General features: G+C 38.1%; 1 protein-coding gene across 1 annotated transcript in view; it reads left to right on the forward strand.

Annotated features, from left to right (window-relative positions):
- Positions 1 to 25287, forward strand: part of LOC122739389 (zinc finger protein 420-like) — a 74669-nt gene that overhangs the window by 26985 nt on the left and 22397 nt on the right. Inside the window, exons 3-6 of the mRNA XM_043981147.1 lie at positions 12319 to 12454; positions 13017 to 13112; positions 21442 to 21586; positions 22066 to 23501. Of these exons, the coding sequence (XP_043837082.1) occupies positions 12319 to 12454; positions 13017 to 13112; positions 21442 to 21586; positions 22066 to 23501 (1813 nt within the window). The remainder of the gene's footprint in view (positions 1 to 12318; positions 12455 to 13016; positions 13113 to 21441; positions 21587 to 22065; positions 23502 to 25287) is intronic.

The following is a 25287-nucleotide window of genomic DNA, read 5'->3' on the forward strand; positions in this document are numbered from 1 at the left end:
TTGGAAGGATTAAATTGAAGGTCTAAACAATCAAGGCCATATGATAGATGATAACAGATTGTTATAGGTCACATTGAATCTGTCTCTCTCTTTTTTTCTTTTTGGTAGGGGCAATGAGGGTAAAGTGACTTTCCCAGGGTCACCTAGCTAGCAAGTGTCAAGTGTCTAAAGTCAAATTTGAACTCAGGTCCTCTTGAATCCAGGGGCAGTGCTTTATCTACTGCACCACCTAGCAGCTCCCTACATTGAATCTTTTAATATAAAAAAAGTGACAATAAGCAAAAATAGCACTAGGAACATCAAGGCTATGGCAAATGAAAATTTGATGAAAATTTCTGAATAATCACTAATCCTCATCATGGATCAGGGATAATTACCCTTTGAGACTACCTTACTCTGTGTCCCCTGGCTCACCGTCCATGAGGCTCCCAGGGAGAGATAGGGAAGGTTGCAAAAGACTTTGAATGCCAAAGAGAGGATTTTATACTCTTGTAAATAATAAGAAAGATAGAGGCAAGAGTTTGCAGTGAGCAGCACAGGAGTCCCATTTGCTCACCCACTAATTTGGATCCTGTGGTATTTGATTAGGGGATTGCCAAGTAGCAGAAGAGTAGAAGGATATATTGAGGCTGAAGGACTTATGATGAAAAATGCAATCCATTTCCAGAGTGAGACTGATGGTGTCTGAATACAGAATGAAGCATACTTTTTAAAAACTTTATTTTTCTTGAGTTTTTTGTGTTTTCTTTCACAACATGACTAATATGGAAATGTTTTGTATGGCTACACATGAATTGCTTGCTTTCTCAAAGGCAGGGTGGAGAGGAATAGAGAGAATTTGGAACACAAAGTTTTTAAAATGGATGTTAAAAATTGTTTTTATGTGTAATTAGGGGAAAATTAAAGGCAAAATTAAAAGAAAAAAAGATATTTACTTACAGATTTTAGACTTGCCCCAGCTTATTTCTGCAAAGGACTGTGAAGAGTTGACAGAGGGGAGGAATGTAATGAGATCTAAAGCCTACTATATAAATGGATTCTCTCCTCATTGAAAAATATTAATGCCTGGGCAGGATGGAGTTAGCAAGAGTAGGAGAGAGCTTTAGTTTTCTTTGGGTCTTTAAGCCATTTACTTCAGGAGCTTATAGCTTCCAGTTTTGATAAAAAACATGGATAAGGCCAACCCCACTTTAGGTAACTGAAGGAAAAGATTCTGGTTGAAGTGAACATGGGAGGAGCTGACAGTTTCTACCATGTCCTATCCCCAGATTGCTTCACTATGGACTTTTGGGAATTTACCTTTGGGTAAGATCTAGCACTCTCTCTTCTCATTGAGCTGAATTATCTCACTCTCAGTGGGAGAGTTCTTTTATCTTGTAATGTTTGGTGCATATTCTTCTAGATATACTTTCTCTGAATTCTGCTTTTGATTTTTACTTGGATAAATGGCTTTCTTGGCTACATGCTATGTGTATTCATTATGGAACTGGTATTTCATGAGAAAGCTTGGGGTCCTTCACCCTCCAATAATGAAACAGCAATGAGAAGTTAGATTGAACCTGAAAAACACATTCTCTAGACTAACAATATTTAGAGGAAAAGATATATAATTCTAGCCAAGCATCCCCTCTCTCTGAGAAGAGCAGAGGGGCCAGTCTTTGGCCCTGACTTTCTGCTTCCCCTCCTGGCAAAAATTAAAATCTCCCTTGGAGAAAGATGGAGGGGAGAAGAATCTAGAGGTGTTTATTTTGCTTGCCTTTGAGCTATACAATAACAACCACATGTGGGAGACAGACTTTGTCTCATATATATATATATATATATATATATATATATATATATATATATATATATATATATATATATATATATAAATAGAAAACTTGGTATCTGATCAACACAGTGACTAACTTCAGTTTTCTTATCTAGCTGGAGATAATAATAGCACCTACTACATAGGATTGTTGTAAGGATCAAATAAGGTAATAATACATGTAGAGTGCCTTGGAAATCTAGTGTTATCTAAATGTTAGCTACTACATACAATATATACATACTGTAGAATATATATTATAGATATATTGTAAATATCACATATATAACATAATAAGCACATACGGCATGTATAATATGTATAATGTGCTTGCAGTTGTATATTATATATGTGTGTGTGTGTTTGTGTTTTGTTTTGGTATTTTTGCAGGGCAGTGAGGGTTAAGTAACTTGCCCAGGGTCACACAGCTAGTAAGTATCTGAGTCCAGATTTGAATTCAGGTCCTCCTGAATCCAGGGCTAGTGCTCTTTATCCACTGTGCCACCTAGCTGCCCCCAATATATATGTATATTTTAATAAGGCACAAGTTTTATTACAGCGTGGCCATGTAATGATTGGAATGATGCCACTTGCTGGAGACTTACTGTAGGAAAGCTCCGCCATGAGGAAAAGGCCTCTGAGGGCAAGGCCATGCAGCTTTTCTTTGGCTCAGGAACTGACGTTTGCTTGTGGGAGGAAGAGGGGGTGAGGCTGGCTCTCTTGCTGTCTTTCCTCAGGACTTGGGTGGAGAAGGGAGCTAGAAATGCACTCTCCCATTAAGAGATAGATGAATCTAGGCCTTTCTCTTTCTTTTCACCAAATTCTTATTTTCCTTAATAAATGCTTAAAAGTCTAAACTCTTGCTAAAGCTTATAATTTATTGGTGACCACTCATTAGATATTTTAGACAGAGTAGCTAGAATTTTAGCCCCTTACAGATGGCTGACCATGAAGAGAAAAGCTGAACCTATAATCTTCTGATCTTCCAGTTGGGTAAGAAATTTCCCCTACCCTGTCCCTTTAAACTCTGAAGTACCTGCTGTTTTCCCTTTACATTTTCAAATGGGCTTTTTCAACTCCCTAAGTACCCGATTTCTGATTTTAGTCTGTTTAACCAGACAAATGGGGGATAAGATCATGTTAGTGCTTTGTTTTTGTGGATTTTCTATTTTTATTTTTATTTTTGTTAGAAGAGACAGCAAGGTGCTCACACAAGGGAATATAAATATCCCCTCCTCTCCCAACCATGCTTTTTCAGAGATACCTCTGACTCCTGCAGCTCTTCCAAATTCTAACACTAATTGTTGTTCTAATTTTGCATGCCTGGAGGCAATGACCCATCCTCTAGAAGCCTTTAATCCCCTAGAAGTTGGGGATGGGGAAATCAGGCCTGAGTTCAATTCCGGGCTGTGCACAAGTGGGAGAGATGGTCCCCTCCCCTCCTCTTGGGACCCCACCTCCTCTGACACCACCTCCTATTCCTCCACCCTCCTCAGAGCATGTGCAGCTTTCTCTTGATACATTTGCAGCTTCTACTCAGTTACCAGAGCAGTCAGGCTCAGCCCTTCCCCAGCCTGGCTGTGATTCTGACTCGACCTGCTGTGGTTCTCCCAAACCAAGCTTAGAAAACCTTTTAAATTCCAGATATGCTCGTTTTGTTCATAATTTTGCTAATCTGCTTTTGTCTTTAATTAGTAACCTTATAAAGCATTTGTATTATGAAAGGACTGACAGACAATATAGAGGGGTTAAAGAAGACAACCTTAAGCTGAATAAAAATGACAATCATCATGATATTTCAAGAAGACATATTTTACAGAAATGTAGAAGTAAATAGCAAGGTATTAATATGAGTATTAGGGATTTTAGATATTGGAATCAAAAGTGTTCTAAATTCACTCAGAGAAATAATGTCAGTTCAGAGGTTACATAGGATTTCTATGCTATTACATCTACATTTTGAAATGAATGGTATGGGTTTATTTTCATAGAGATTTTCATGCTTTTAAGATTATGTTTTATACTTAGTTAAAAAAGCAAGAATATTTGTAAAAGCCTTTTATAGTCATGTGATCAAGTTTACATTTTGGAATACTCTTATTAATGTTAAGTTCATATTCATTTAATAATGTTTAATATTATCAGCCATTTACATTCATTTAGGTTTCCCTAATTTGAATTTCATTTTCTTTTATTTTTCCATGTGTATTTTCTTCTATTCATTCATCTATCTAATTTTGAAACAATGCAAGATGGTTTTGATTTCATAATACAGTGTTAATTCCGGGAGTATTGTGCTCCCATATTCTGAGGGGTTTTTTTGTTATTTTTTTTCTCTCCACCGATTATTTCATTGAACTCTATAAAGCATTTCCCTGGCAAATTGGTTGCCATGGCAAGTGTGAATTGATTCTAGAAGTATTCTTTTTGATAAGCATATTTAAAAAAAAGAGGGGAACATTTGTAAAAGTTTTTTTTTAAGTTTTCTTTAAGATTGTGTTGTGTTTTAACTTGTATTTAAATATGTTCTAATTTTTCATAAAAGTAATTGTGTACTTAGTAAAAAAAAGGTATTATTTGAAATAGTTGCATAATTGTATATTATATTCTGAGTCAAGGTACATTCACATTTTTTGTGATCATTTATTATCCTCAAATTTTAAATCCATATGAAACTTGGATTATGGGAATTTATCATTTAAGACATTAATTGCCTTCATTCTGAGTTATCAGATGCCAGTTGGCCATTATGCCATCCAGTTGAAAGAGGAATACATGTAAGAGCAGACAAGGAACTGTCACATGAGGGGAGACATGCATGAAGTCAAGTTATGGCTGAGGGAATGGCTTTTGACAAATGTTGAGTTTGGTTTCTCTTGGTTTAATTTTTTTCCCACAATATTGTATAGATTGCTGGAAGTTTTGATCCCACCCATCTCATTCTACACCTGGCTTCTGTGCCCCCTCCTATATGTCTGATGCCATGGACGTCTCAATCCCATGCACCTGATTAAGTCTGACTCAGCTTCCTCCAATATGTTCGGTGGCATGGACATATATTCCATCCACCTATTTTAAGCCTGGCATACTGCATGAGAAATATATATTGCTCAAGTGTGGGAATGCTCATATTCCATCATTTCTCTGTTCTTTTATGGTAACCCCCATAATTATCTCAGGTATCATGATAAATACATTGTTTAATTTGGCCTTGACACCTGTTACCAATTATAGTAGACTTTTAAATTTCTCATAATGGCATGAGGAATATTAGGCAGATGATACAAAAAGTGATGAAACAAAGATAAAAATTATTTTTTAAAATTAATTATCGCAGGGGCAGCTAGGTGGTGCAGTGGATAGAGCACCAGCCCTGGAGTCAGGAGTACCTGAGTTCAAATCCAGCCTCAGACACTTAACACTTACTAGCTGTGTGACCCTGAAAAGTCACTTAACCCCAATTGCCTCACTAAAAAAAATAAATTAATATCACAGCAATTGTCTTTCTCAATTTACCCTCCACAAGGGGAGACTATAGTAATATTAAGTTTTAGAGAATGTTTCAATTTTTGTTTTATTATATGTTTCATGTATAACAACTAAGATTCTGAATTCCCTTAGACATGTTTTTGAAAACTCTCATTGTTTGATTTGATTATTGACAAAGCTATTTTAAAGTTATGTTAAGCTCAATTTTGTAGGAAATTTTCCTGATTACCAGCATCCACACATCAACCCCTGAAAAGACTTCCATTCCACGACTACACACAGAGGACATCCCAAGAACCATCTGAGAAAAGACTTTCAAAGACTTTAAATGAACAGTTTTGTTTTGTTGATTTTTATTCCTTTCTGTTGTTATGTACACCATTTGTAATATGTATTCTCTGCAGAGTCAAAGCATTGGTTCATGAGGGACCACCCCTCTAGACAAAACTTTTCTCTCTCCCTTTATTGTTATTAACACATTGTTTGCTAGCATAGGCTATTACATTGTTATTTTTTGACTGTTTCATCAAGGAAACACACCATGTTTCTTGAAGAAACAAAGGGGGGACTGTAACGATTGGAATAATGCCACCTGCTGGAGACTTAATGTAGGAAAGCTCCACCATGAGGAGAAGGCCTCTAAGGGCAAGGGCATGCAGCTTTTATTTGGCATCAGGAAGTGACATTTGCTTGTGGGAAGAAGAGGGGGCGAGGCTGGCTCTCTCACTCTCTTTCCTCAGGACTTGGGTGGAGAAGGGAGCTAGAAATGCACTCTCCCTTTAAGAGATAGATGAATCTAGGCCTTTCTCTTTCTTTTCACCAAATTCTTATTCTCCTTAATAAATGCTTAAAAGTCTAAACTCTTACTAAAGCTTATAATTTATTGGCGACCACTCATTAGATATTTTAGACAGACTAGGTACAGCCAATTTTGTGGGGGTGGGGAGTTTGGTCTCAAGAACACTGTTAGATTTAAGGTTCTTTTCATAAAGAAATTGCCATTATAACTACATTATTCAAAATATCTTTAGTGCTGCAAGACTCACATGGTAAACACTTAACTCCTACTCCTGTTCTGTAGTGTACATTCAATGAAAAATAAAAAGGCATTAACAGCTACTTCATTTAGGAAGATAACAGGATGAACACTGAGGTACTAAAATAATTTGATGACAGTTATGACAACTTAATTGTCCCTTTTTGAGAGGGACAACCTTATTACATAAAAGTGCTTTCAGTGCATAATTACACATATATGTGTGTGTGTATGTATGAAATGCAATGAAGTGCAACTCTAAGTAATACTGAATGAAGTTCAGCATCTGACTAGTGGATCATACTTTCAAGCCATTCAATTAGCTAACCCTTTGCAGTTTTCTAAGGTATTCATATATTGACTATCATATTGTTAGGGCCAAATTTAGTATTGGGAGTTAATTGGGTGACTCGCTGTAATATTGGGGTTCAGAAAATAATGGGGGACCTCTAGGTCCAGAGTTCCCCCTTCTCCAAAGTGCCTCTTTTCCAGTTATATCTCCCAGACTAATAAGAAAGGAGATTAACAGCCTCTTTTTCTTTCTTTTTTTTTTTTTTTGTGTGTGAGGCAATTAGGGTTAAGTGACTTGCCCAGGGTCACACAGCTAGTAATTGTTAAGTATCCGAGGCCAGATTTGAACTCAGGTCCTCCTGAATCCAGGGCCAGTGCTCTATCCACTACACCATCTAGCTGCCCCAACAGCCTCTTTTTCAATAAACAAATCAGGGTTTATTAATGGGAACAATAATACAACACAAGTACAGGGTAAAAAGGCCAGGTACAATGAGAAAGGAGATAGAGATAGTTAGAATCTAAATCTCTAAGAGTAAAAAGGCCCCCAGGTACCTCGAATAAGCTCTGCCTCCTCAGCTACTCAGAACAGCTTAGGTCTGGTAAAAAACTAACTCAAACACTAAACTTGTTTCCAGCTCAGCTGGCTTAACAAGCCAGCCTCCTGGAAGGAACACAAAGTTACCACCACCTGGGATCTTTAGTTCTAATGAGAATCAGCTTTGCAGTGTCCCCTGGTTAGGTCTGAAGATCAAAAATCACACCAGCTTTTCTCTCTCTCTCTCTCTCTCTCTCTCTCTCTCTCTCTCTCTCTCTCTCTCTCTCTCTCTCTCTCTCTCCCTCCCTCTCTCTCTCCCTCTCTCTCTCTCTCTCCCTCTCCCTCTCCCTCTCCCTCTCCCTCTCCCTCTCTCTCCCCCTCTCCCCCTCTCCCCCTCTCCCCCTCTCCCCCTCTCCCCCTCTCCCCCTCTCTCCCTCTCTCCCTCTCTCCCCCTCTCCTTCTCTCCCTCTCCCTCTCCCTCTCCCCCTCCCTCCCTCTCCCTCTCCCTCCCCCACCCTCTCTCTCTCTCTCTCCCTCCCTCCCTCCCTCCCTCTCCCTCCCCCTCCCTCTCTCCCTCTCTCCCTCTCTCCCTCCCCCTTCCTCCTGCTCTGACTGTTTCTGAGAGTCCTCCTCTCCCTCCTTCCTGTATCTCTCTGAGGCAGGGTGGTTCTATAGCCAAGTTGATTCTCCAATTGGTTTAACGTACCCCCTGGACTGTCCCTATTATAATTTGGCCAGGCCCATTTGGGCTTGGGGGAACTCCTAAATGGGGCTTAGGTACTTTATTTTGATACTTAGATTCAATAAATGTTCTCTGTGTTTGTTCTATAATCTCTTAAAGTACACATCCATCTTCTCTTAGGCTTTTAAAGCTTGCATCTTTTCAGTCTGACCATGATGAAGCAAAGATGGGGTTATAAAAAACTCCAGATCACAATTAATTCCTTACAGTATTCATCTTAGTTCTGCAAAGGATGCACATAATGCCATTTGTTTTGGTAAAATGTGATGTGAAGGGGGCAGCTAGGTGGCACAGTGGATAAAGCACTTAACCCTCATTGCCCAGCTCCCCCCCTCCCCCCCAAAAAATTGTGATGTGAAGGCATTCCTCTGGTTCTACATATAACTACCAGGATGAAACAGTCTAATGGCAATCACTGGTAGGCTGCTTAAATTACTGACATCCCTTTTAACTTTTCTGGGAAGGTATGGTAAAGGTGAAAAACCTAACACTATTCCAAACTGATGAAGCTGCAGAAATGGAAGCTACTTCCAGATGGCACTTCACTGTCATTTTATAAAGGTTTTCCTTCAAGTGAAACTACTACATTCCCTCCCAATTTGTCTCCAAGTGTTGAACGAACCTTAATGTCATACAAGCCATTTAGTTGCCACTTGTGTTTAATATCTGTAAATTTCTTTTTAATGGCATCTTTTGAGCTAGCATAAATAATCTTGCTTTTTAAAGGTGCACATTCAGCCAGCTGTTGGAAGATGTCAAAATCCTTTCCCTTCCTGTCCCAGTGAGGGTCAGTTTCTTCAGCCTCCTTTCGGGATGAGGCCCTATGCCAGAAGCTGGGCACATCAAGACCACATCGAAAACCCTGTTTCCACACTAGGAGCTTCCAGCAGGGTGCTGAATCGCGACTTTTAGTGGAATCCATAAATTTTCCCAGTTCGGTTGAAGTTCGTCTTGCCAAAAGGGGCCTTTTCCCCCTCCAGACCTACCCACCCCTTTCCCTGGACCGACCATGTGCTTGATTTGTATATACTCCTGTAGATTCTCCCCTTTGAATGTAATGCCTTGCAGGCAGGGACAACTTGTAGTCCATCACCTAGAACAGGTTGTAGCATGTAGAGGACCACTTACATTTGAGACCTTACCCTGCTTCCTTCAATCTATAAAATGACCAGGCTGCCTTAATTTTGGAAGGGTTAGGGTGTTTGTATAGAATTTGGCTATCAGGTGGCACTAACCGAAATCTCCCAACAGCTGCCATCTACTGTCCTTAGCATGGGCAGAAACCTCATCAGCTCTCCGACTCCACCCCCATTCCCCGCCCTTTGCGTGAGGGTAGGGCAGGGCCTTCTATGGCGGTTGCCACGGAAACGTTAACTTGCACCAAAGTGCTGCCTCTGGAGGGTTGGGGAGACAGGTGACAGAAAGTGGCCGGAAGGGGCGGGAGAAAATGCTCTCTGACGTCTCTTCCGGTTCGCCTCTGCTGTCACTCCGGCAGTACAGCCTCATGGACTTGCTTTGTGTCTCTTTAGTTCTCACTGTCCAGGACTCGGGAGCCGGGCTCCTTGCGGCTTTCGGCCCACCGTCCCTCCCACCGTGTCCCGCGGCCTTTCCTTACTCCTGCCGCCCCCGGCGAGCTGAGCTGCCCCCAGGGATCGGGGGTCTGCGCTGAGCGGAGCCGGCTGCCAGGCCCTGCCTCGGGGGTCTGCGTGAGCGCGGGGCCGGGCGATTCTCTTGACAGGTGCTTGGTCCGGCCCTTTCCTGGACTAGCCGTCCCCCGCCGGCCCTTGAGCCCGTCTCGTTCTCCCTGTCTGCGGGGAAGGAGAGCTGGGCGCAGCCCCGCGTCCCGCCACCCCTGAGCGCCCGCCCGCCCGCCGCGTCCTGGCCAGGCTCCCCTCGGTCCCCCTCCGGGAATGGGGCTGGAACGGCGAGTGCTGCTCGTGTGCCCGGCCCTGGAAGCCGGGGCCTGGGCTGTTCGTGAGCTCCGTCCGCGGGGGAAGGGAGGACGGGAGGGCTAGTCCTGCCCGTGGTTTGGAAGGGGCCGGGTAGACTAATGCTTGTCTTTGGTCGCTTTCCTTTCCCAGTTCTGTCCTTCTCCAGGAGGGCCGGATGGCCCCTGTATTCCCGGCAGCTCCAAGCTACAAAGTGAGTTCAGTTTGTTCTTTCGGGGAATGAATTATACCTGAGTCCTCGAGGGGAAGAAACATCTGTTTCTCATCCGTGGCCTGGAACCTAAGAAATGGGACATATCTCGATTGAGCCAGGCATCAAATCTCCTTGGGCTTTGGTTTCCTCGTTTGTAATTGGAGGAACTGGACTAGCTGGTGTCCAAGGTGCTTCTCTCTGTTTCTGCATCTATTATTGTATGCTTCCTAGCCTCATCAGCAGGTAGAATGAAAGTTGAGAGAGAACCATAGTAATCCTGTGGCCCAATTCCCTCATTTTAGGGATTTGGGAAAAGCCCTACAGGGAGAAGTGGTAACAATTGTTATTTATTCAACGTTTGACGATTTTCAAAATCCTTTCTTTGGGACAGCTCTTTTGGGCTTTACAACACCCCTGTATATGGGCTCTACAAATACTATCTTCATTTTACAGGAGAGCAGGGCTAGTAAGAAGTGAGTTTTGGGCCCAGATATTCCTGACTCCCATTCAGCACTTGATCCACAATGTCATGCTTCACATCTGAGGTCACACCTGTAGAATGTAAAAGAACCAGCATTTTGTCATAGGTCTTCTGATTCCTAGGGCTTTTCCCCCCTGCACCATACCATGCTGCCACTCTGGATAACATACTTTATAGGGAATGTGCCTTCTACTTTGCTGCTGATCCTTTCTTCTCAATCCAAAGATCACTTATTCAAATCTTCTCATTGCTAATTCCTGATCTAAGTGTTGTAAAAGAGGAATAATGATAATGACAATGATGATATGATAATAATATTGAAATCAGTCTTCTAAGCTTACAAAGTACTTTCCTCACAGAAAGTTTAGATAGTGCAAACATTATTTCTTCATTTGACAGATGGGGAAAGTGACAGAGAGCAATAACTTGCCCAAGATCAGTTAGTTAAGCAGTATTCAAATGCTTCAGTTTAGATTTTAAGTACTCTAATGTATTTGGAGAAGAAAAATAGTATAGAATCTAGTGGTTTCTAAATGTTTTCCTTTATATTAATTTTGCCTTCTTTTTCTTATTTTGAGGTAGTGTTAACCCAACTTTTGTTGTGGGAGAGACAGGAGAAAAAATTAAGACAGAATTATTGACTCTTCATCTCTGTGGTTTAGTGTGGCCCAGTGGGTAATTGTACAGATTAAAATAACTGCAAGTCAATTATAATAATACAAATCATCGTGTTTGGCTCAAACTTATTGTTAAAAGTTCACTTTTTGAGAATGCCTATCTGTGGATTTCTAGTGTTAAGCTACAAGATTTCTTTCTTTCTTTCTTTTTTTTTTTGCAGGGCAATGGAGGGTTAAGTGACTTGGCCAGGGTCACACAGCTAGTAAGGGTCAAGTGTCTGAGGCTGGATTTGAACTCAGGTCCTCCTGAATCCAAGGCCAGTGCTTTATCCACTGCTCCACCTAGCTGCCCCAAGCTACAAGATTTCTTAAAGTGGTTGAGGGCAGTTTGGTGGCATGGTTGGTATTATACATGGATCCAGGAAGACTTGGGTTCCAGTCCTGCCTCTCAATACTATGTGACCTTTTTCAAGTCAGTTAACTTCCTTGGTCTTCAGTTTTCTCATCTACAAACTGGAATAAAGTAATACACACAGTATCTACCTCATAGGGTCTTTGGAAGGTTTAAAAGAGATAATTATAAAAGGCAGTTTTCAAAATGAAATACTATACAAATGTAGACTACTTGGTAATGAGCCATCTAGGGGACAGCTATAGTAGGCATGTTTGAATTAGTCTGAAATGATACAAAAAGGAGGAAATGGCACTGAAGAATGTTATCCAAAGGAAATTACATTTGATTATTAGGGGAGGAAGATTGTGTTGTTGCTTCTAATTGTAATCACTAGTATTTGGATCATGATAACAAATGTTACTGTTGTGTATTGTGAGACTGTTGATAGCAAATTATGAATTGAGCATTTGAGAGACATGTCTAATTCACATGTTCATTTAACGATATTATGGACAGGTGATTGTAGATATGTGAGTTAGCCTTTCTTAGATTCAATTTTCTAATCTGTAAAATGACAAATTCTTGCATTATCTCAAAGGGTTTTTTTTTAGAAAAAATACTTTATAAATCAAGTACATGCAATATACACAGAGCTGCTATAGTTGTTTGCACAAAGTAAAAGGTAAATAATTGGTACTCTATATATTTGACTTGGAATACTAACCATCAGGAACGACTTTTTCAATATTCCTACCAAATTTATAACTACTTGAAGGTCCAACGGGAATTGGTGACATTTAATGATGTGGCTGTGGACTTTACCCAAGAGGAGTGGGGAAACCTGGACCCTTCCCAGAAGGAGTTATACAGGGATGTAATGCTGGAGAACTATAGGAACCTTGTCTTCCTGGGTAAGAAGAACTATCTCTTGTGTCTCTGATTCTTTCCATAGTGGAGTCTTTCTTACTTGGCATAGTAGATTAACATTTTCTAAATGATAAACATAGATAATCTAATCTAAATGATAAATAAGAGTTTAAGACATGCCAAGACCAATTTGCTAATCCTTTTGTAGCCACCAATGATTTGCTTTGGCTCTTTAGTCTCAGGTAAAAAGGTACTTACTGTGTATAGCTGGTTGTTGGGTACCTGTTTGTGGTACCTTTGAAGTTGTAACCTTTCCATCATTCTTTGTCTGACAAGTCAAAGATTTCCCCCCAAAGTTCCAGTGTAGATGTCTGAGGACAAGAAAGTTTTATCCTCTTAGTGGGAATGAATCAAATGTACTTTCATTTGTAATGGTAAATCCCCTGTGTCTGACTCCCAACCATTTAAGGAAAACAATACAGATGATACTTCAGAGGTCCTCCAGACCCCCTTCAGATATACTTAACATGCTTCTTAAACCCAAATAGTGAATAGGGATAGGATACAGGCCTTTGTCCTCAACATCTATCCATTTCCAATAAGCAGGACTTACAGTTTGGAAACCAGATGTGATCTCCCATTTGGAAGAAGGGGAAGCACCCAGGATGCAGGACAGAGAAGCATCAAGAACCATCAGTCCAGGTGAGTCGTTGAAAATCAGGCAAATATAGATCTTTGTGAAGCACACCTTTAAGGGAACTCGAAGCAAATGTGCATAAACAAATCCCCTCATTGTCCATGTACTAAAAATATACCTTGATCATTCTTTTATGTATATATATATATATATATATATATATATATATATATATATATATATATATATATATATACACAAACACACACACACACTTACTTGGGGACAGCTAGGTGGCTTAGTGGATGGAACGCTGAGCCTGGAGTTGGGAAGTCCTGAGTTCATATCCAGTCTTAGACACCAGCTATGTGACCCTAGGCAAGTCACTTAATCTTGGTCTTAAACTATTGGAGAAGAAATTGGCCATCCACTACAGTGTCTTTAGCATAGAAAACCCCAGGGCAGCATTGACAAGCCCTGGGTCATGGGGTCACAAAGAATCAGTCACAAAATGTCAGACATCACTGAACAACAACAACAATACCTAAAAAGGTAAAAAGAAAAAGGAATTTCTTAAGGGATTCAATAAGGTTAAACTGTTTACATTCCTACGTGGGAAGATGATATTTGTAACTAGTAAGAACTTTCTCATTGTTAGGGCACTTGGAAAGAGTATATATAGACAAAAGGCAAAGGTATGAGTTGAATATGAAAGGATGATATCTAAACTAAAATTAGGGGGTGAGAGGTGAGAGGGAGGGAGTGAACCTTCAGAATTAGCCCAAAGAGGGAATAACATATATACTCAATTGGGTATAGAAAATATCTAACCCTGTATTAAAATATGATGGGAAGGGGATAAGAAAAAGGGGGTGGTGATAGAAAGGAGGATAGATTGGGGGAGGGGGTAATTAGAAGCAAAATGCTTTTGAGGAGGGACAGGGTGAAAGGCTAGAGAATAGAATAACTGAGGTAGGGGTGGGGGTGGGGGCAGAGATAGGATGTAGGGAAATATAGTTAGCAATAATAACTGAAAAAAATTTAAAGTGAGTTTCTCTGATAAAGGCCTCATTTCTCAAACATGCAGAGAACTGAGACAAATTTATTTTTTATTTTATTTTATTTTTCTGAGTCAAATTTATAAAAAAAATAAGAGCCATTCCCCAATTGAGAAACGACCAAAAGACATGAACAGTTTTTAGATGAAGCAATCAAAGCTATCTATAGTTATATGGGGAAAAAAATTTCTCTAACTTACTATTAATTGGAGAGATGCAAATCAAAATAATTCTGGGATACTACCTCATACCTATTAGATTGGCTAATAGGACAGAAAATGAAAATGACAAATATTGAAGGGAATGTGGGAAAAATGAGACAATGCATTGTTTGTTTTGGGGTTTTTTTTTTTGCAGGGCAATGGGGGTTAAGTGACTTGCCCAGCGTCACACAGCTAGTAAGTGTCAAGTGTCTGAGGCCAGATTTGAACTCAGGTCCTCCTGAATCCAGGGCCAGTGCTTTATCCATTGTGCCACCTAGCCGCCCCTGACAATGCATTGTTGATGGAATTATAAATTGATTCAACCATTCTGTAGCGAAATTTTGGAACTATGCTCAAAGGGCTATAGAATTGTAAGGGGCTAAAATTCTATGCTGTCTAAAATATCTAATGAGTCATTGCCAATAAATTGTAAGCTGTAGCAAGAGTTTAAACTTTTAAGCATTTATTAAGGAGAATAAGAATTTGGTGAAGAGAGAGGCCTAGATTCATCTATCTATCTCGGGGAGCTACAGTTCTCCTTCTCTGCTCTCCACAAGAGACCTAGCAAAAGAGAGCAAGAGAGCCAGCCTCGCCTCCTCTTCCTCCCAGAAGCAAACGTCACTTCCTGACGCCAAAAAAAAGCTGCATGGCTTGCCCTCAGAGGCCTTCTCCTCATGGCAAAGTGTTCCTACAGTAAGTCTTCAGCAGGTGGCGTCATTCCAATTGTTACAGAACCATGCGTATTCTTTGACCTAGCAATACCACTACTAGGACTATATCCAAAAAGAAATAAAAAACAAAAAGGAAAAGGACCTTTAGGTACAAAAATATTTATAGCAACTCTTTTCTGGTGGCAAACAATTGGAAATTGAGGGGATGCTCATCATTTGGGGAATGGCTGAACAAATCAGTATGTGGTTATGATGGAATACTATTGTGCTATAAGAAATGATGAGCAGAGGGCAGATAGGTGGCACAGTGGATAAAGCACCGGCCCTGGATTCAGGAAGATCTGAGTTCAAATCTGGCCTCAGAAACTTGACACTTACTAGCTGTGTGACCCTGGGCAAGTCACTTAACCTTCATTTCCCTGCCCCCAAAAATAATAATAATAATAATAATAATAATAATAATAAAAATGATGAGCATGATGCTCTCAGAAAAACCTAGACTTACATGAGCTGGTGCAAAGTGAAATATCCTCTGTACAAAGCAACAGCAAAATTGTAAGATGATCAGCTGTGAATGAATTAGCTTTTGTCAGCAATACAATGATCCAAACGAACTCTGAAGAACTTAATGATGAAAAATGCTATCCATCCCCAGAGAAAGAACTGATGGTGCCAGAATACAGATTGAAGAATAATTTGTTTTTACTTTATTTTTCTTAAGTTTGTTGTTGTTGCTGGTCTTTTTTTTCCTTTCACAACATAACTAATATGGAAATGTTTAGCATGACTCCATGTGTATATCCTATATCAAATTGCTTGTCTTCTCAAGGAAGGTGGGGTGGAGGGAGAGAATTTGGAACTCAGGGTTTTAAAAGATTAATGTTAAAATTTGTTTTTATATGTAATTGGGGTAAATAATACTAAATAAATTTTTAAAAATAAAAAATGAGAACACCAACTTGAACACATAGATAGAACACTTTGTGTATTAGGCTTTTTCTTAAATTCTGAGGATACAAATTCAATTTAGAAAGCAATCACCTTCAAAGAGTTTACAGTTTAATGGAGGGAAGAAAATACAGGAAAGCGAAGCTAAAAAGCATGAGATAGAGGGGAATAGGTTATGTGGTTAGGGTATGGGGAATAGTGGGAGCCAGCAATAGAGTGAGCATAGCCTGGACACTTTGGAAATGTAGTCTTAGCTAGAGACTAATGACTCAGGAAAGTGAGTCTCCAGGGTGGGAAGGCTGCTAGAGAACAAGTGGAAAAGATAAAACAATAGCAAAAACATCCTATTTTCTGACATATCTCCTCATTTTTTTCTTCTAAATGTTTCTTAGAATTATGTTCTGTTTTTTAATATAATTCTTTTTGGAGTGTATATCATCAAATTGCTTTCTTTGATCTACTTTAGTATAGGGTAGTCTTTCTATTTTTGTATTCTTCAGGAATAACAATTACACTAGTATAAAAATAATAATAATCCATTTTAAATTATTCGTAATCTGTTTAGCCATTCCCCAAGAGTTGGAAGCATGGGCCCTTTGTGGTCATATTTTATAAATAAAATCTCTGGGGAGAGAGAGAAAGAGAGAGAGAGAGAGAGAGAGAGAGAGAGAGAGAGAGAGAGAGAGAGAGAGAGAGAATGAGAATGAATTTATTTTTGTAGTATTTAAATATGTTTGAAAAAAATTTATAGATTATTGGTACATATGGATCTCATTATGGTATATAATATGACATATTTCCATTACTATTTGTCTCCTTATTTCTACTGTTTTTCCTTATGTTTTTATTGAGTGATGATACTCTTCCCCAGTATTCTGTAATCTTAGATTTGAGGTACCTCAGACTCAACATGTCCAAAATGGAACCACTCATATTTCCCCCAAAATTCATTCCCCCTTCAAACTTCCCAAGTTTACTGATGCTATCCTATCTTTCCATTCATCTGATTGTGCAACCTCAGAGTCAGCCTTGACTCTTCTTTCTCCCTCAACCCTTTTATCTGGTAAGTTATCAAGTGTTATTGGTCCTATTTTTACAGAATCTTTCTTATCTCCTTTTTTCTCTATTCACACAAATTCTACCTTACTTTATCACTTTATTTATCACTTCTTGTCTCCTAATGTCTCTCTAGGGACAGGTAGGTGTCACAGTAGATAAAACACTGACCCTGGATTCAGGAAGACCTGAGTTCAGATCTGGCCTCAGACACTTGACACTTACTAGATGTGTGACCCTGGGCAAGTCACTTAACCCTCATTGCCCTGCAAAAAACAAAACAAATTCTTAATTAATGTCTCTCTACAAGATACTGCGCTGTCTTATTGATTCTCCATGCTGCTGCCAAATTGATATTCCTGATGTCCTTCGTATATGCCCCCTTCTCTCCTGGCAATGCTACCACCCAAGTGCAGGCCTTCATTACTTTGTGCCTAGTTTATTGTGGTAATCTGCTGGGCCATCCACTGCCTCTCTATTCCCTATTCTACTCAGTTGTTCCAAAATTCCAGGTCTAACCCTGGTCATTAAAGTCCAGTGACTCCCTATTATTCCAGGATCAAATATAAAATCTTTTGTTCTAGATTATAAAGTCCTTTCAACCTAGCCCCTTCCTACCCTTCTAAACTTTATTTTTCTCCATATGTCCCATGATCCAGCTACACTTGCTGTTCGTTACAAATGATGCTCCATCTCCTGACTCTGGGCATTTTCACTGGCAGTCCTCCATGCCTGGAACTACTTCCTCCTCTCCATCTGGATTCCCTTCCTTCAAATCTGAGCTAAAGTACTACCTTCTACAAAAAGCGTTGGTTGTTCTTTAATCTTAGGACCTTCCCTCAGAGATTATCTCCAGTTATCCAGTCTATAGTTTATTTGCACACTGATATTGGCATGGTGTATTCTTCATTAGACTATGAATTGTTTGAAGACAGAGACTATTTCTTCCTTTCTTTATATCTTTATCACTTAGCACAGTGCCTGGAAAATCATAAGTGCTTAATAAATGCTCATTTACTTGACTTGGTTTCCTGAAGCACAGAATTTGTCATCTCATTTCCCTACTTCTTGACCTTACTTAAAAAAAAAAAGAAATCTCCAATGGCTCCTTATTACAGAATATCCAAGTGAGAACAGAACTCATTGGGCATCCAGTCTAACCAATAACTATAAAGAAATTACCACTACACTATATCTGATATGGTCATCTCACCTTTTCTGGAAGACCTGCAATGAGGACAAACCCACTTCCTTCTGATTCAGTTTGCTCTACTTTTGTATAGCTTCAATTTTTAAGGTGTTTTTCTTACATTATTTCTAGGATAAAATAGAAACTGACAGTTAAAGATTCCTACAATCTGATTCCCACCTGCTTTTTTGGACTTGTTCCATTACTAATTGGATTGTATATTTAGAGCTGTTAGGAAGGCTTACAGGTCATTTAGTCCAACCTGCTCATTTTACAGATAAGGAAACTGAGAGATTAAGTCAGTTGTCCAAAGTCATATATGTTACTAAGTAACAGGTGAGATCTGAACCTAGGTCCTTTGACCATGAATCCATTTCTTTTCCCACTATACATACTGCCTCCTTTTTCTGCCTCTATTTCTTTCCATTCTTCTCCTCCTTTTCTTGCAACCCTTGGCTTTCTGTAAATTACATTTCAGATACCACCTCTTTTATGGTAATTTTTGTAATTTGTTCCACTATTAGCAACCACCCTCTTTAATTATTTTGCATTATTTTGGCTTATACTTTATAGTTTTGTTTTGTTTTGCTTTGTTTTTTTTTGTAAGGCAATTGGGGTTAAGTGACTTGCCCAGGGTCACACAGCTAGTAAGTGTCAAGTGTCTGAGGCCGGATTTGAACTCCGGTCCTCTTGAATCCAGGGCCAGTGCTCTATCCACTGTGCCACCTAGCTGCCCCTACTTTATAGTTTTTATAATTTTCCATCCCTATACTCAAATGTACTTTAGCTTTGCTTCAAGTTTACTTGAGCTTTTTCACAATATGGGTTCCAGTTTCTCACAGGCGAATCATGAGTTATCTAAAGTAGTCTATATTTTCTATATCAGATTTTTGTGCCCCGAATATTGCACAAATTGAGTTGGTGCAATTTTGATACCCTTTCTATTTTATTTACTTTAATATCCTTTTTACTATATTTGTTGACAGATCAAGAACCATGTTTTTATTTTTTTTGTTCTTTTAAATCATTATCCACATGTTATACATTATGTATAATAATGTTAAAACATGCATTTTAATTTTCTTTTTGGCTAGGGAAATTTGTCCCCAGTTTATGCCAGTATAGTAAAACCAGTGGTAGTATTTATTGTGATCATAGGTATTTCAAAGGTTTTTTTTTTTTCCCTACAGTTTTACTAGTTTTTTTTTCATATATAAGAATGCTTTTCCAGTAGCATGTTTTAGCTTACTTTACTTAGTGTTAGTTCATGCATGTTAGTCTTTACAAATTCATGAGGAACAAGCCAGTAGTAAGATATTGAAGATTAGAGAGAGAAATTAGATGATTGTGAGAGGGTAATCTGTTGGATAAAAAGAGAAGAAATGGAATCAAGGAAATATGTAGAGGGATTGCTTTTAACCTTGCACAAACTACTTAATTTCTCACTCACCTGACAAATGTCTTAAGCCTTCAAGTTATATATTAATTGATAAATTGCATTCCTACGGGAATTTTTCTATATCTGGATTTCACCTCCTTCATGAAATCCATAAAACTAATCTGGACCATTCACCTTCAAAAATTTAATTCTGATCTCAATGGGGGTGGGGATTCAACTATGAATAATGAATGTCTCCAATTATTTAAATATGTTTTATCCATATTTGTATGAAGTCCTCTCTCTGTTGGATTCCCCTCAGATCATTTGTCTTATCTTTTTCTTCTGGTTTTCTTATGAATGTACAGGCAGTGTTGTATACTTTTACATAAGTTTGGTTTGCATTTTGCTACTTTGTTGATGCTCTAGGATCGTTGATCTAAAGCTAGAGGGGATCACAGAGGAGGTCTAGTGCAACTCTTTATTTTATAGGGTAGGAAGTTGAAATACAGAGAGGTTAAAATAACTGGCCGAAATTCACAGTAGGTGGTAATTATCAGAGGCAGGTTCTGGACCTTGGTCTTACTCCAGAGCCAGCTTTCTTCCCTTTTAACAATGTTAAGTTAATAATCTTGATTAATTTCTTTTTCTTGTCTTCTTGAATGATATTGAGGGGGAAAAAGACATCCTGGTTTTATTTCTGAAGTTACTAAAGATGCATTATAAAAAATGTTTCTACTCTTAGTTACAAATAAATACTTATTTTTTTCATTTTAAAGAGTATTACTTTGATGCCCAATTTTTGCTACATGTGTATTTGAACATTTCACAAATGCTTAAAAGTTTGAAAAATATATTCATAGTTTATTTTCACATTAGCTACTTTTCTCATTATACTTCTATACCCCCAGAAAGCTATATCCTAAAGATTTCTTTTAAAAAATAAGTAGAACTAATAAACACATCAGGATTCTGAAATATAATGCTATATTTCAAACCTATACTCTCAGACCTAGGCAAGTAATGGAAGAAATATTTTCTTGTATTTTTTCTTTGCCCCCTTACTTAATTGTTATATTCTCTTGGTATTTATTTTTTTTTAAATAATTTTGTCATTGTGTTTTCCATTTACATTGTTTAACTGTATATCGTTTCCTATTTTACCATATTTTTTCAGTTCGTATGCCTTCCCATGCTTGCTAATATTAAGCAAATTCATTATTCTTTTCAAAGTTGAGAAATAATGTATTCTGCTAAACTCCATTTACAAAAACAAACAAACAAACAAAACCCCTATGGTCCCAATATTTAAACCAGAAAAAGATAAAACAAAAGAAGACAATTAGGTACACACATTAAATAAAAGTAAATATTGAATTTTAAAAATTAAATCATAGCCAAAAAGACCACAATAATATCCAAAAATATTATTCATTTATGATGAAATTGATATTTGTGCATATTTTCTAAGATATGTAAAAACATACACAAATATATAATGCCAAATGCCTCATTCCCTCAAAAACCAAAGCCTAACAAACACCCTGATCCTGATCATTTTGAGTGAGTGTTCAAGTGTTTAGAAGTAAACATATTTATTTTTATAAGTAACTAGGTTTCCAATAGTAGAGAAAGAAGACATCATGCCAAATTCCTTTTTACCAAGCAAATAAGATCTTTATACCAATTCCGAGATAAGATAAAATAGAGAAAGAATTAAAGATAAATATCCTGATGAATATTCATATAAAATGTTATTTAAAATTGAACAAAAACCTATAGTATATAAAAAATAAATGTAGATAATTTTTTCATGGTGAAGAAGTCAGAAGACAGGATTTATTCAACTTTCAGATTTAACAGGGAATATTTATATTTTTATTTCTTTCAGATGAGAAAAGTAGGCCTGAAACCAAGGGACCAACTCATCAAAAACTGAGAAGGAATGGTTCCCATATTTCTAAATTGGAAGAATCCTTGGAATATTATGTAGGATTGGAGGGACTACAGAAGAACCATAAGGAGATACATTCTAGGCAAGTAAAAAAACACTCAAAGGAAAACTCCCAACATATGGTGGAATTTTTTGGTTCAGTCTAATACATTTACTTTAGTTGGTGTCCATATATGAAAATATCTACATAAATAAATTATCCATTAATAGAAGTTCATACATTATTCTGTCTTAAGGAAATAAAATTAAAAAGTAATGAATATGGGCAGCTAGGTGGCACAGTAGGTAGAGCACTGGCCCTGGAGTCAGGAGTACCTGAGTTCAAATCCGGCCTCAGACACTTAACACTTACTAGCTGTGTGACCCTGGGCAAGTCACTTAACCCCAGGTGCCTCACTAAAAAAAAAAAAAAGAAGAAGAAAAAATAATGAATATAAAATGTATTCAGTTTATAATTCATATCTTTTCAATAGCTTATAAACCAATTAGGTACAAACTTTATGAATGTAATGCATATAAGTAAACCAACAACCACAATTCATCAATTATTTCTCATCACAGAATTCGTTCTGGAGAAAATTTCCATAAAAGTCATGAATACATAGAGGCCATCTGGAGTACACACCTTGTTGAATGTCAGACAATCCATAATAAAAAAAATCCTTATCAAGATAATGATTATGGGAAAGCCTTCTATTCCAGCTCATTCCTTACCCAACACCAGAACTTGCATTCTGGAGAGAGACCTAATGAATGTGGAAAGGCCTTCTGCTGGTACTCACAATCTACCCAACATGAAAGACTTCATACTGGAGAGAAACCTTATGAATATCATGTATGTCCAGTTGAATTCTCCTATAGCCAATACCTTAACAACCATCAGAAAATTCATAATGGAGAGAAGCCTTATGAATGTCACTATTGTGGGAAGACCTTCCGTTGGAGATCACAGTTAACTGCACATCAGAGAATTCATACTGGAGAGAAGCCTTATGAATGTCACCATTGTGGGAAGGCCTTCTGCAGGAGATCACAGTTAACTGTCCATCTGAGAATTCATACTGGAGAAAAGCCTTACAAGTGTAATGAATGTGGGAAGGGATTCCGCCATAGTACAGAACTAAACCTACATCAGAGAATTCATGCTACAGAGGAGCCTTACAAGTGTAACAATTATGTGAAGGTCTACAGCCAAAATTCAGACTTTATGCTACATCAGAGAATTCATACTGGAGAGAAGCCTTATGAATGTAACTATTGTGAGAAGGCCTTCCATCGGAATTCACAGTTAACTCGACATCAGAGAATTCATACTGGAGAAAAGCCTTATGAGTGTAATTATTGTGGGAAGGCCTTCCGTCAGAGTTCACATTTAACACGACATCAGAGAATTCATACTGGAGAAAAGCCTTACAAGTGTAAAGATTGTGGGAAGGGCTTTCACCAACGTTCAGAGTTAATCCCACATCAGAGGATTCATACTGGAGAGAAGCCTTATGAATGTAACTATTGTGGGAAGGCCTTCCATCGAAGTTCACAATTAACTCGACATCAAAGAATTCATACTGGAGAGAAACCTTATAAGTGTAACTATTGTGGGAAGGCTTTCCACCAGAGTTCACAGTTAACTCTTCATCAAAGAATTCATACAGGAGAGAAACCTTACAAATGTAAAGATTGTGAGAAAGCCTTTCACCAGAGTTCAGAATTAACTCTACATCAAAGAATTCATACTGGAGAGAAGCCTTATAAATGTAAGGATTGTGGGAAGGCTTACAACCGGAATTCAGAGTTAACTTTACATCAGAGAATTCATACTGGAGAGAAGCCTTATGAATGTAAACACTGTGCAAAAACCTTCCGCCAAAGTTCACATCTAAATCGACATCAGAGAATTCATACAGGAGAGAAACCTTATAAATGTAACTACTGTGGGAAAGCCTTCCGCATCAAAGAACATCTTATTATACATCAGAGACTTCATACTGGAGTCTTTTGAGTATTGTGAACGTAGGAAAATTTTCCACAAGAGTTTACAATTAATTCTACATCAGAAAATTCATACTGGAGAGAAGCAATAAACATATACTGATTGTGGGAAGACCTAGACCTAAAGTTCATGGTTAACCTAACATCAGAGACTTCATCCTAGAGAGAAGAAACATCAAAGAATTCATTCAGCAGGCCTTCTACAGGAGTTAACATTTAACTAGAAAACAGAAATCATACTGGACAGAACACTTATGGAGGTAATTATTATGGGAAGTCTTTTCATATAAAAATATACCTTACTCTACAAAGATGTCACACAGAGGAGGAATCTCTTAAATGAATGTGGGAAAATCTTCCACTAGACTTTAAAATTAACATCAGATAAATCCATACTAAAGAGAAGCCTTGCTATGTAATGATTGTATAAAGACCTACCACTAGAGTTCAAAGTTAATTGACATCAGAGAATTAATATTATAGAAAAGCCTTTTTTTTTCTTTTCTTTTCTTTTTTGTGTATGGGGCAATGAGGGTTAAGTGACTTGCCCAGGGTCACACAGCTAGTAATTGTCAAGTGTCTCAGGTTGGATTTGAACTCAAGTCCTCCTGAATCCAGGGCTGGTGCTTTATCCACTGTGCCACCTAGCTGCCCCCAAGAAAAGGCTTTTAATCTAAGTGACTATTCTGGAAAGACCTTCAGTATCAAAGAACATATTACTCTACATCAGAGACTTCAGTTGGGGGAGAAACCTTACTTATAAATGTAATGAATGTGGGAAAGTCTTCCCCAGGAGCTCATACTTAATTGTATATCAGAAAACTCATAAGAATTATAACAACTACAAGACAACCTGCAGCCAGCATTCATTCAACTTCAGAGAATTTGTACTGGAAAGAGGACTTTTGAAGGCAACTATTCAAGGAAGGACTATATCAAAATATGACTCAGACCAAGATATCATACTAAAGAAAAGCCTTATAAATGTCATGAATATGGGAAGGTCTTCCACTGGCCCTCACAGTGGACTGTATATCATAAATCCATAGTAAAACATCACCTTAAAATGTATTTATTGAAAAAAATCATTCTGTTGGAGCTTGTGGCTCACTGAATATCAAAGGATTCATACTGGAGAAGAGCTCTACATGCATAATGATTTGTGAAAAGGCCTTTTGCTTGGCTCAACATCAGAATTCTTACAGGAAAGAAAAGTTATGAATGTGGAAAGAACTTCCTAGATAGCACCTACTTCATGGAATATTAGGTAATTCATGTTAGGGAGAAACCTTGTAAAGTTAAAGATTGTGGGCAAGTTTTACACTGGCGTTTCATACCTTAATCAAAATCAGAAGACATAATGGAGAGAAGCCTAATAAATGCTATGAATACGGAAATAATTTTTGTTGGATCTCAGTTTGTTCAATACCAGATTGCATAGAGAAGTGATATTTTATAATTAAAATTAACTGTGGGAAGACATTCCCCAACAGCACATATCTTAGCAAACATCAGAACCCTAACCATGGAAATAAACCTCATGAATATAGCATAATGACTGGAGGAAAGTCTTCCATGAAAGTAGAACCCTTATTCAACATTGAAGCTCTCATATTGGAGAAAACCTTCATGATGATAGAACCTTGTGAATATAATTATATAGTTACCTTGTGACAGTTTTTGCCTTACTCCATTGAGCTGAATCATGACAAAATCAGGGATGAGAAGAAATTTTTGAAAGAGGGCATTATAGGGGACAGTCTTATGTTCAAGGGAAAGCAAGTAGGACAATGT

The sequence above is a fragment of the Dromiciops gliroides genome, chromosome 2 (assembly GCF_019393635.1).
Source record: "Dromiciops gliroides isolate mDroGli1 chromosome 2, mDroGli1.pri, whole genome shotgun sequence".
Lineage (NCBI taxonomy): Eukaryota > Metazoa > Chordata > Mammalia > Microbiotheria > Microbiotheriidae > Dromiciops > Dromiciops gliroides.